Source organism: Pan paniscus, chromosome 8 (genome assembly GCF_029289425.2).
Source record: "Pan paniscus chromosome 8, NHGRI_mPanPan1-v2.0_pri, whole genome shotgun sequence".
NCBI classification, from domain to species: Eukaryota; Metazoa; Chordata; class Mammalia; order Primates; family Hominidae; genus Pan; species Pan paniscus.
Window position 1 is genome coordinate 80,842,719 of NC_073257.2, and position 12,671 is coordinate 80,855,389.

At 36.5% G+C, this 12,671-nt stretch overlaps 1 protein-coding gene across 4 annotated transcripts in view; it reads left to right on the plus strand.

Moving 5' to 3' along the window:
* Positions 1–10,742, plus strand: part of TET1 (tet methylcytosine dioxygenase 1) — a 140,568-nt gene extending 129,826 nt beyond the window's left edge. For all 4 annotated transcript variants that reach the window (XM_034930687.3, XM_003846041.5, XM_055092916.1 and 1 more), the window contains one exon: positions 743–10,742. In XM_034930687.3, coding sequence (XP_034786578.1) covers positions 743–1,749 — 1,007 coding nt within the window. In that variant the 3' untranslated portion in view covers positions 1,750–10,742. The remainder of the gene's footprint in view (positions 1–742) is intronic.
* Positions 10,743–12,671: the final 1,929 nt, after the last annotated feature.

Consider the following 12,671-nt stretch of genomic DNA (forward strand, 5'->3'; position numbering starts at 1 on the left):
TTGTTTTTACTTTTTAAAATATAGGGTCATACAATGCCTAAAACGTATCTAAATATCTTTGGATAGTTAAATATTGCTGTATGTGATTGTATTACAATACCTGCACAATATTACAACATTTAGTTGTATTACTTACTTCCTACATAATTAGTTCAATTCTAATATTTTACTATTTCAAACAATGAACAGCCATCCTTTTGGCTAGATTTTTGCACTTATTTATGCCTCTTTCCCAAAGGAAGAGTTCTTTAAAGAAAATTATGGCCGGGCGCAGTAGCTCAAGCCTGTAATCCCAGCACTTTGGGAGGCCGAGGCGGGCGGATCATGAGGTCAGGAGATCGAGACCATCCTGGCTAACACGGTGAAACCCTGTCTCTACTAAAAAATACAAAAAGTTAGCCAGGCGTGGTGGCAGGCGCCTGTAGTCCCAGCTACTCGGGAGGTTGAGGCAAGAGAATGGCGTGAGCCGAGATCGTGCCACTGCACTCCAGCCTGGGGGACAGAGCGAGACTCCGTCTCCAAAAAAATAAATAAATAAAAATTATTAGATGAAAAATTATACAAAACTACATAAAATTTTTAATTCGTGTTTGTGATTTGAAATGAACAGAACAAAACCAACCAACACAACATCAGCGTTTTCTTATATAATTCTTTGTACTTGTCTTTGAAAATACTTTTTAAAAGACAACCCCTACCAAAAGTAATTTGTATTTTCTTCACATTTGGTGTCCTTGTTTAGGGAGTAAAACTGAGACCGTGCAACCTGAAGTAAAAAGTGAAACCGAACCCCATTTTATCTTAAAAAGTTCAGACAACACTAAAACTTATTCGCTGATGCCATCCGCTCCTCACCCAGTGAAAGAGGCATCTCCAGGCTTCTCCTGGTCCCCGAAGACTGCTTCAGCCACACCAGCTCCACTGAAGAATGACGCAACAGCCTCATGTGGGTTTTCAGAAAGAAGCAGCACTCCCCACTGTACGATGCCTTCGGGAAGACTCAGTGGTGCCAATGCAGCTGCTGCCGATGGCCCTGGCATTTCACAGCTTGGTGAAGTGGCTCCTCTCCCCACCCTGTCTGCTCCTGTGATGGAGCCCCTCATTAATTCTGAGCCTTCCACTGGTGTGACTGAGCCGCTAACACCTCATCAGCCAAACCACCAGCCCTCCTTCCTCACCTCTCCTCAAGACCTTGCCTCTTCTCCAATGGAAGAAGATGAGCAGCATTCTGAAGCAGATGAGCCTCCATCAGATGAACCCCTATCTGATGACCCCCTGTCACCTGCTGAGGAGAAATTGCCCCACATTGATGAGTATTGGTCAGACAGTGAGCACATCTTTTTGGATGCAAATATTGGTGGGGTGGCCATCGCACCTGCTCACGGCTCGGTTTTGATTGAGTGTGCCCGGCGAGAGCTGCACGCTACCACTCCTGTTGAGCACCCCAACCGTAATCATCCAACCCGCCTCTCCCTTGTCTTTTACCAGCACAAAAACCTTAATAAGCCCCAACACGGTTTTGAACTAAACAAGATTAAGTTTGAGGCTAAAGAAGCTAAGAATAAGAAAATGAAGGCCTCAGAGCAAAAAGACCAGGCAGCTAATGAAGGTCCAGAACAGTCCTCTGAAGTAAATGAATTGAACCAAATTCCTTCTCATAAAGCATTAACATTAACCCATGACAATGTTGTCACCGTGTCCCCTTATGCTCTCACACACGTTGCGGGGCCCTATAACCATTGGGTCTGAAGGCTTTTCTCCCCCTCTTAATGCCTTTGCTAGTGCAGTGTATTTTTTCAAGGTGCTGTTAAAAGAAAGTCATGTTGTCGTTTACTATCTTCATCTCACCCATTTCAAGTCTGAGGTAAAAAAAATAATAATGATAACAAAACGGGGTGGGTATTCTTAACTGTGACTATATTTTGACAATTGGTAGAAGGTGCACATTTTAAGCAAAAATAAAAGTTTTATAGTTTTAAATACATAAAGAAATGTTTCAGTTAGGCATTAACCTTGATAGAATCACTCAGTTTGGTGCTTTAAATTAAGTCTGTTTACTATGAAACAAGAGTCATTTTTAGAGGATTTTAACAGGTTCATGTTCTATGATGTAAAATCAAGACACACAGTGTTAACTCTACACAGCTTCTGGTGCTTAACCACATCCACACAGTTAAAAATAAGCTGAATTATTATTTCATGGTGCCATTGTTCCAACATCTTCCAATCATTGCTAGAAAATTGGCATATTCCTTTGAAATAAACTGATGAAATGTTTTCTCTCTTAAAATATTTCTCCTGTGTAAAATAAATCATTGTTGTTAGTAATGGTTGGAGGCTGTTCATAAATTGTAAATATATATTTTAAAAGCACTTTCTATTTTTAAAAGTAACTTGAAATAATATAGTATAAGAATCCTATTGTCTATTGTTTGTGCATATTTGCATACAAGAGAAATCATTTATCCTTGCTGTGTAGAGTTCCATCTTGTTAACTGCAGTATGTATTCTAATCATGTATATGGTTTGTGTTCTTTTACTGTGTCCTCTCACATTCAAGTATTAGCAACTTGCAGTATATAAAATAGTTAGATAATGAGAAGTTGTTAATTATCTCTAAAATTGGAATTAGGAAGCATATCACCAATATTGATTAACATTCTCTTTGGAACTAGGTAAGAGTGGTCTCTTCTTATTGAACAACCTCAATTTAGTTTCATCCCACCTTTCTCAGTATAATCCATGAGAGGTGTTTCCAAAAGGAGATGAGGGGACAGGATAGGTTTCAGAAGAGTCAAATGCTTCTAATGTCTCAAGGTGATAAAATACAAAAACTAAGTAGACAGATATTTGTACTGAAGTCTGATACAGAATTAGAAAAAAAAAAATTCTTGTTGAAATATTTTGAAAACAAATTCCCTACTATCATCATATGCCTCCCCAACCCCAAGTCAAAAACAAGAGGAATGGTACTATAAACATGGCTTTGTCCATTAAGAGCTAATTCATTTGTTTATCTTAGCATACTAGATTTGGGAAAATGATAACTCATCTTTTCTGATAATTGCCTATGTTCTAGGTAACAGGAAAATAGGCATTAAGTTTATTTTAGTCTTCCCATTTTCTTCCTATTACTTTATTGACTCATTTTATTGCAAAACAAAAAGGATTACCCAAACAACATGTTTCGAACAAGGAGAATTTTCAATGAAATACTTGATTCTGTTAAAATGCAGAGGTGCTATAACATTCAAAGTGTCAGATTCCTTGGGAGTATGGAAAACCTAATGGTGCTTCTCCCTTGGAAATGCCATAGGAAGCCCACAACCGCTAACACTTACAATTTTGGTGCAAAAGCAAACAGTTCCAGCAGGCTCTCTAAAGAAAAACTCATTGTAACTTATTAAAATAATATCTGGTGCAAAGTATCTGTTTTGAGCTTTTGACTAATCCAAGTAAAGGAATATGAAGGGATTGTAAATAACAAAATGTCTATTGATAGACCATCGTGTACAAGTAGATTTCTGCTTGTTGAATATGTAAAATAGGGTAATTCATTGACTTGTTTTAGTATTTTGTGTGCCTTAGATTTCCGTTTTAAGACATGTATATTTTTGTGAGCCTAAGTTTTCTTATATACATATGAGTATATAAATAAGTGATTGTTTATTGCTTCAGCTGCTTCAACAAGATATCTACTAGTATTAGACTATCAGGAATACACCCTTGCGAGATTATGTTTTAGATTTTAGGCCTTAGCTCCCACTAGAAATTATTTCTTCACCAGATTTAATGGATAAAGTTTTATGGCTCTTTATGCATCCACTCATCTACTCATTCTTCAAGTCTACACTTATTGAATGCCTGCAAAATCTAAGTATCACTTTTATTTTTCTTTGGATCACCACCTATGACATAGTAAACTTGAAGAATAAAAACTACCCTCAGAAATATTTTTAAAAGAAGTAGCAAATTATCTTCAGTATAATCCATGGTAATGTATGCAGTAATTCAAATTGATCTCTCTCTCAATAGGTTTCTTAACAATCTAAACTTGAAACATCAATGTTAATTTTTGGAACTATTGGGATTTGTGACGCTTGTTGCAGTTTACCAAAACAAGTATTTGAAAATATCTAGTATCAACTGAAATGTTTCCATTCCATTGTTGTAGTTAACATCATGAATGGACTTCTTAAGCTGATTACCCCACTGTGGGAACCAAACTGGATTCCTACTTTGTTGGACTCTCTTTCCTGATTTTAACAATTTACCATCCCATTCTCTGCCCTGTGATTTTTTTTAAAAGCTTATTCAATGTTCTGCAGCATTGTGATTGTATGCTGGCTACACTGCTTTTAGAATGCTCTTTCTCATGAAGCAAGGAAATAAATTTGTTTGAAATGACATTTTCTCTCATAAAACTGGTCATCTAACATTATTTCTACCCCTCTATTATGTTTTACTGTAATGATCACCTTTTCTTATACCTCTCTTATAACACTTAAATTGGGTTTTAAATCTGCGTTTGTTCATAGTATGATCATTGAATTCACTGATACATGACCTCCTAATAGCCCACTCAGTTCATAATATGCTACAAACTTACCAATTTTAATGAGAGAATAATTCCTGCCTATTGCAGAATCGTACAAAATATCATGCTGCCCTTGATATTCCATTTCTTTTTTCTTCTTTTTTTTTTTTTTTTGTAGAGACTGTCTCACTATGTTGCCCAGGCTGGTCTCAAACTCTTGGCCCCAAGAGATCCTCCTGCTTCAGCCTCCTAAAGTGCAAGGATGATAGGCATGAGCCACTCCACCTGGCCTGAAATTCCATTTCTAATGGCTCTTCAGCCGTTGTTGAAATTTCTTTTTTTTCTTGTGCTTGTCTGTCTCACCTACCTCTTGTTTCCAATTCATCTACAAAGTACCAAATAGACCAGGTCATAAACATAATTGAAATACATTCTTATTGGAAAGTGAGGCTATCTGAAAAGGCATAGCTGTAGGCAAATTATTGCAACATGTTTACATCTTAAATAACTTTCCAACATCTTTGTTACTCAGTCTGCATGTTGATAAAGTAATTTCATTTATTAAATATAGAATTTCAACTAGATGAGATCCATAAGTAATTTACTTAAGACATAACCTCAATACATATTTAATTGAATGCATACCCTTGTGTAAATAAGCTACTGATTTAATTCACATGACTAACCTATTTTCTAACATTATTACAGTGGATTTCTACTGATAACATTTCACAATAGCGTGTGTGAAAATAACCCTGAACCAGTTTTTAAAACAAAAATTATATTGACTTTTTATCTGGGACATAGGACTTTATTGCACGAAACTTCCACTGACAGGGGCACAGCATTTCCTTCGCATGTGCCAACTAAATCAGTAGCTGTATGCAAACTTTAATAGATTTATAGCTACTACCTTCAATTTCACACCTTGATGCATGGAAATCTTTTTTATCTAGATTTAATACAACTGTGAGTTTTGATCTTTTATAGAGATTTATGACAAGAGAATTTTGAAATAAGTTCATATAGTAGTGGCCTCTCATAGCAATGGAAGACACCTGAGAAATCACAGAGCTCAATCACTGGGGCCCAGAGAGCAGATCTTAATGCTAGATTGTAATTAGAATTTAAATAGATGAAGGCCACTTTGTGTTGAGAACTGTAGGGAAACTTGATTTTCTTACCCAAAGGGTATTTTATCACTGGGAAATAAACGAGTATCAGATGCTTATACAGTATAGGCTTTCAATTCCCCTGGAACTAGTGTTAAGCATATACAAGGAGTTATAAAGGCATGGATGATTGAAATAATTAAGGAAAGTGTATTTCCACTGTATATACTACCTAGCCATGCCTACAGAGTTCATTCATGCCCTTTGCCTAGTTAGCCTCACAATTAAGCCCCAGCATAGTTTATTTTGATGTAGCTGTCTACATGTATTGGAATACTATTTTATTGCACATAGCTTCTAAACTTGCCCATAAGTATATTGAACACCAGTTGTGTGGCACACTCAACCAAGTGAATGTAATCAATACGTAATTGCTGAAGGAGTCTGGATTTATCCAAATCAAATTATGCTCCATGTTGAGCTACCTTTTAACAGCTTTAGAAAATGATGTCATCCATTGCTCTGGAATGCAATTCAGAAAGTCAGAATCAGTATGTCCATCAGAAATTAAATTTGTGTGTTTTCATAGAATGTATTGAGATTTATTGAAATGTTCTTGCTTTTCCTATATGTATAAAGGGGAAACTGAGTTCCTTTATTACTTCCTGAGATGGTAGAGCTGACTTTTATGCAGGATATCATCACTATGTTTGTCCGCATTGATAGCTACAAATTTTATTATTATTTTTTGGTACAAATTTTAATTCTCTACCTTTCAGTGTCTGGATGACTTTTTAATTCCCTATTTCTTCTGGGCTTCCAATCATATACCATTGTTTGCTTCAAAAGGGATATATTATACTCTCTCTAGTAATCCAAAGGTATTCCTAATTTTGCCACTCCTCATTTTCGCTTCTCTTTAAGGGCCTTATAGTATGTTCTAATTTCTCATTTGGTAGTATGCAACATTCAATATTTCTAGCTCTAAAGTTCCATCATTAATTATTTATTTTTTTCTTTTTTTTTCTTTATTTGAGATGGAGTCTTGCTCGGTCGCCCAGGCTGGAGTGCAGTGGCGTGACCTCAGCTCACTGCAACCTCCACCTCCCGAGTTCAAGCGATTCTCCTACCTCAGCTTCCCAAGTAGCTGGGATTACAGGTGCCCGCCAACACGCCCGGCTAATTTTTGTATTTTAGTAGAGACAGGATCTCACTATGTAGGTCAAGCTGGTGTCAAACTCCTGATCTCAAACGATCTGCCCGCCTCAGCCTCTCAAAGTGCTGGGATTACAGGCGTGAGCCACCACACCCCGCCAATCACTTCTTTATCAGCTATACTTCTTTCCTACCTTTACTGTAATACTTATGATCTTGCTTGGGTCATAAGTTTTCTTCTAGTTTGTTCAGCTATAGATGACCTTTATGTTGGAGCAAAACTAGGTCCAAGGTAGGAATGTCATTATTAGATGTAAAACATGTTAGCTGATTTAACCCATTTATGTTTGAATGCAACTTTGAAAACCCTTGGTTAACAGTGTAAAGCTAGCTTTCCTAAAAATAGAAATTTTGTCCTTGGCAGCTGTTATGTAAGTCATGACCCTTGTCTTGTTCATGAGAAAGAAATTTTGCAGCTGTCAGATTTTCATTTTAGGAGAAACAATATTGGAAATTAATTTGGTTTCTTCTCCATTTGGCAAGGTATGAACCTTGACTAGAAACTCTACTTGTTATTTTTCTTTTTTCTCATTTTACTGAAGCTGCAATATCACTAAGCGCACTTTCATTCTTTTTTACAGTGTTATTTTTCTTCTCATTTTCTTTAAATTAAAAATCTGTTGCTTCCCCTTCTCTGTCCTGTCTGCATTCCTCTGATCCCCTACACAAATACACATGGTTCATTTAAAAAATAGCAACCATCCTGGTAAAGCTGTCTTTTCCATTGTGTCCTGCAAGTTCTTTTAGGTGTAACATCATAAGAAATCACAAACTTGTATTCAACTCTTTTCAATTTTAGGCAAATTCCATTTTTAGGAATAATAGTTAAGCAGTCACAAGACCACAGGTTAATATTGAGTGCTCTCTCTCACTTTACCAATCCCAACAATGTTTAACTCTTATTTATTAGTGTTTGAGTGTTTTATTTGTGTACAAAGTTAAATATTCTAAGTTCTTCTGTATGGCTTTACTATTTCTAATGTAAATTTACTCCATTGGAATTCTTTGGTTTTTGGCAGTAATAGGAATTATTCTATAATCTGTGTGAGAAATATTAGGAAATGAACTGAAAGTAATTGAAAGAGGAGGCACAAGTAAACCATCAGAAACGCTTTTGACCATAAAAAGGGGAAATTAAGGGACAGAACGGAAGAACTGTGCTCCTATCAGCAATCTGAGGGTTCGCTCTACCTGCTTAAAAGCAAGAAATATTTTTAATATTTCTTCTCTCTACTCTGTACTAATTTTATCTGAAAAATTGCTGCTGAAACTTAGGAGCCATTTTGAAAGCAACGGTAGTAATCAAAGGTATAATCCTCATGCTATATAATGTTTTAGATTACCAACTGCTTTACTATGTGGAGTGTTTTCTGCCCGTTACTGAGGGTTAGATGGAGAACACTGTTCCCATCTTAGAGGTGGGGAACCTACAGATGGCAAGAATAGCATATGGCTGGCTCCAAGTCACACAGCAAGTCAATCAATCGGAGACTAAAATATTTATTACCTGTAGACTGCTAAATTTCTGCATCATGAAAAATGACTTGGAGAGAATGTTCCTGAGCAGAAATTTTGTCACACCTGATCTGAGAATATAAAATTTGTTCATTTGCAAAACATGCTTCTGAAGTATTTTGTTTCCATTATTTATTTACCCAGCTAGTTTCTTATGGGTACTAAAGAAGGTCTCCCAAATTACCTAAATTCCACAATAGGGCTTAGATTTATGAAGTTTTATATTTTTTCCTCCTTATAAAAAGCTCTTTTTATAAAGAATATCCATGTAATACTAAAACGGGGAAATCTCCTAAATAATATATTTTTTAATATTACTTTTTTAAAAAGCTAGGGCGAGCACCTCACAATCAAAATTTAATGTATTTGTCATATTGAAATGCAGGGTTTTTTGAAGGAAACATGGTAGGTAAACATTTTATTTCCCAACTCCTGATCGTAAAAATGCAAGATTGGGCCTGGTGTGGTGGCTCACGCCTGTAATCCCAGCACTTTGGGAGACCAAGGCGGGTGGATCACGAGGTCAGGAGTTCAAGACCAGCCTGGCCTAGATGGTGAAACCCCCGTCTCTACTAAAAATACAAAAATTAGCTGGGCATGGTGGCAGACGCCTGTAACCCCAGCTACTTGGTAGGCTGAAGCAGAGAATTGCTTGAACCCAGGAGGTGGAGGTTGCAGTGAGCCAAGATTGTGCCACTGGACTCCAGCCTGGGTGACAGAGTGAGACTCCATCTCAAAAAAAAAAAAAAAGCAAAATTGTTGGCATCTCTAAGACAGAGCAAGACTCCCTCTCTAAGAGATAGTAGTGTCTCCCACTTAATTGAATTCGTTTTGTTTTGTTTGCTTTGCTTTGATTCTTGCCACGTAAAATCTGTGGGTCTTGACCCAGAGATTTGCTCAGACAGTTAAGAAAAATAATAAGATGTACTTGTAAATTTTTAAATAATGAAAAATGAGGTGTATTTGTAAAATTTTAAAATAACCTCTTTATAAATATAAATATGTTTATAAATATAAAGAGGTAGGATGTTTTGGCTAATTAGCACATTCTGGGTCATACACACACACACACAAACAGGCCAAACAACTCTAGATAGTCAAATAAATTCCCCTTTTGGTGATTCAGTTCAGTAATGGTGATTCAGTTCAGTAATGGTGATTCAGTTCAGTAACTGCCTATCCTCATCAATGCTTGTTTGTGATGATGAAATAGTTGACAACTGGGACTTTACAAAAATAACTCCTGAAAAAAATTAAATATTTTATTGCAATGTATGTTCATTTTTTTTTAACTTTTATGAAATAACATTGTGATAGGTGCTTTAAGAAAAATATTTTTCCAGAAGTGGTTTATAGTACAAACTAAGGGCAGTTTTTACATTGTGATGTGTGGGTGGATGGTCATATTTAGTTAGGTTATTAAGAAATCATGAAGTGTTCCCTAACAAGAAACTTGCAAAGCTATTTGGCAGGAAGAAAATCATTAACTTCTAGTTTATTTATTTTTTTCTCATGCTATACGCTTAATTACCAAGTAAATTCACTTGCATACCATTACCTTAATTCAAAGGAGAAGCCAGAATGTTTATCATTGGTGGGAGTAAAATATACACAGATTCTTTACCATGGTGAAATAGAATAATACTGAATTCCCAATACAGAAATACTAATTTCATAAGCTAATATTCCTATCTTTTAGCTGACTTCTTTCTCTCTTCAGGATATATTTACTATTTATTATTTACCTTTGAATTTTTGATTTGGGGGATTTTTACCTATTGCCATCCTACTATCTTAAGTATCCTGTACAATGAAATATCTTAGCAAGGAAACACTTTTAAAACTTCACAAATATCCGATTTCATTCTTAACATATGGGGGAAGCAGTAAAAGAAAAAGCACTTCACCACGTAGAAGAGAAAGTGATCGTTTTAATTAAGATAATTTCAATTCATTATCAACATTTAATCCTCTGCAAACAAGGGAACACTTACTAGCAGTACTTGAAGACTTGTGAGTTGGAATTGCATGTTACTTGAAAGATCTAATTAAGCTAAATTTTGGTGCACAGCAGTTGTACATGATTTCATGTTTATGTAGCAAAATGCATTGAAATGTATTAGTGTTGAAACATACATGTAAAGGTAGTTGTGGAAATTGTTATATTTTCCTTGTGTGTCATTTATTTAGAGCATAAAGGTTTTTTTTATTCAGCCTAACTGAATAAGGCTAAATGAATACTGTAATTGAAAATATATTTTAAATCTTTGTCATGAGTTTTTTTAAAAAAAACTATTGCAAATTGTATCATTCCTGATTACACAGAACTTTGTGGGTGGTTTTAAATAAATTTTATACTTCTATTTTGCACCTGATAGTCTAATTTTTCTTTCCTTCTAAAAATCACATTTAAAAGTTTTAATATTCAATAAAATTCACACATTTTAACTACAAAGGACTATAAGATTTAATATTTGAAGATGACTAAACGTATGCATGTGCTCACCATAAAACCAAAATGGCTAGCATTTATGAAATCCTCATTATGTGCCAGAAACCTTACATTTTATGTAAATTATGTAATTCCCATGGTGATTCTATTAAGGACTCTTATCAACCTAATTACACAGATCTATTCTGAGGCTTGAAGTTATTAAGTTCACAGCCCTAGTAATTGGCAGAGCTGTTACTCTACTCATGTCCTTACTTGGCTTTATAATTGTTTCAATAAACTTAATACTTTTCCTTAAGTCTGCTAAATTTAAACTTAATTCTGAATGCAGTTTGCCAATATATTTTACTTTTTTTACTTTTTTTTTGAGACAGTCTCACACTGTCGCCTGGGCTGGAGTACAGTGGCATGATCTCAGCTCACTGCAACCTCCGCCTCCCAGGTTCAAGCAATTTTCCTGCCTCAGCTTCCTGAGTAGCTAGGACTACAGGTGTGCACTACCATGCCCGGCTAACTTTTTTTTTTTTTTTTTTTTTGAGATGGAGTCTTGCTCTGTTGCCCAGGCTGGAGTGCAGTGGGCGATCTCGGCTCACTGCAAGCTCTTGTACCTCAGCCTCCCCAGTAGCTGGGACTGCAGGCATGTGCCACCATGCTTGGCTAATTTTTGTATTTTTTATAGAGATGGGGTTTTGCCGTGTTGGCCAGGCTGGGCTCAAACTCCTGGCCTCAAGTGATCCACCTGCCTTGGCCTCCCAAAGTGCTGAGATTATAGGCATAAGCCACTGTGTCTGACCTGTATCAGTGTTTTTTAAACTGTAGTTACAGTATATGATTGTGAATGAATGAGTTTTGACCAGCATTATAGAAAATGAAATAGAACAGAACGACATATTCAAATATTAGGAAAGTCATATTTAAAATTAACTTGTTTTTTAACCTTTGAAATTGTGAAATATAATGCCAACAGAAAAATACAAATATACAGCTTAATGAATTATAACAAATAACCTGCGTAACCTCCACCCAGGTCAAGAAGAGAATATTGCCCATCTTTTTATCACCTTTTCTGTTTCTGTTTGTCTTTAATGTTAATACATTTCTTTTCCTTTTTTTTTTTTTTTTTTTTTGAGACGGAGTCTCACTCTGTCGCCCAGGCTAGAGTGCAGTGGTGTGATCTCGGCTCACTACAAGCTCTGCCTCCCGGGTTCACACCATTCTCCTGCCTCAGCCTCCCCAGTAGCTGGGACTACAGACGCCTGCCATCACACCCAGTTAATTTTTTTGTACTTTTTATTTATTTTATTTATTATTTTTTTTTTTTTGAGACGGAGTCTCGCTCTGCCGCCCAGGCTGGAGTGCAGTGGCGTGATCTCGGCTCACTGCAAGCTCCGCCTCCCGGGTTCATGCCATTCTCCTGCCTCAGCCTCCCGAGTAGCTGGGACTACAGGCGCCCGCCACCATGCCCGGCTAATTTTTTTTTTTTTTTTTTTTTTTTTTTATTTTTAGTAAAGACGGGGTTTCACCATGTTAGCCAGGATGGTCCCGATCTCCTGACCTCGTGATCTGCCCTCCTCGGCCTCCCAAAGTGCTGGAATTACAGGTGTGAGCCACTGCGCCCAGCAATTTTTATATTTTTAGTAGAGATGGTATTTCACCATGTTAGCCAGGCTGTTTTCAAACTCCTGACCTCAGGTGAAGCACCTGCCTCGGCCTCCCGAAGTACTGGGATTACAAGCGCGTAATTTTTTTTTTTTTTTTTTTTTTTTTTTTGAGTCAGAGTCTCACTCTGTCACCCAAGCTGGATTGCAATGGCTGATCTCGGCTGACTGCAACCTCTGCC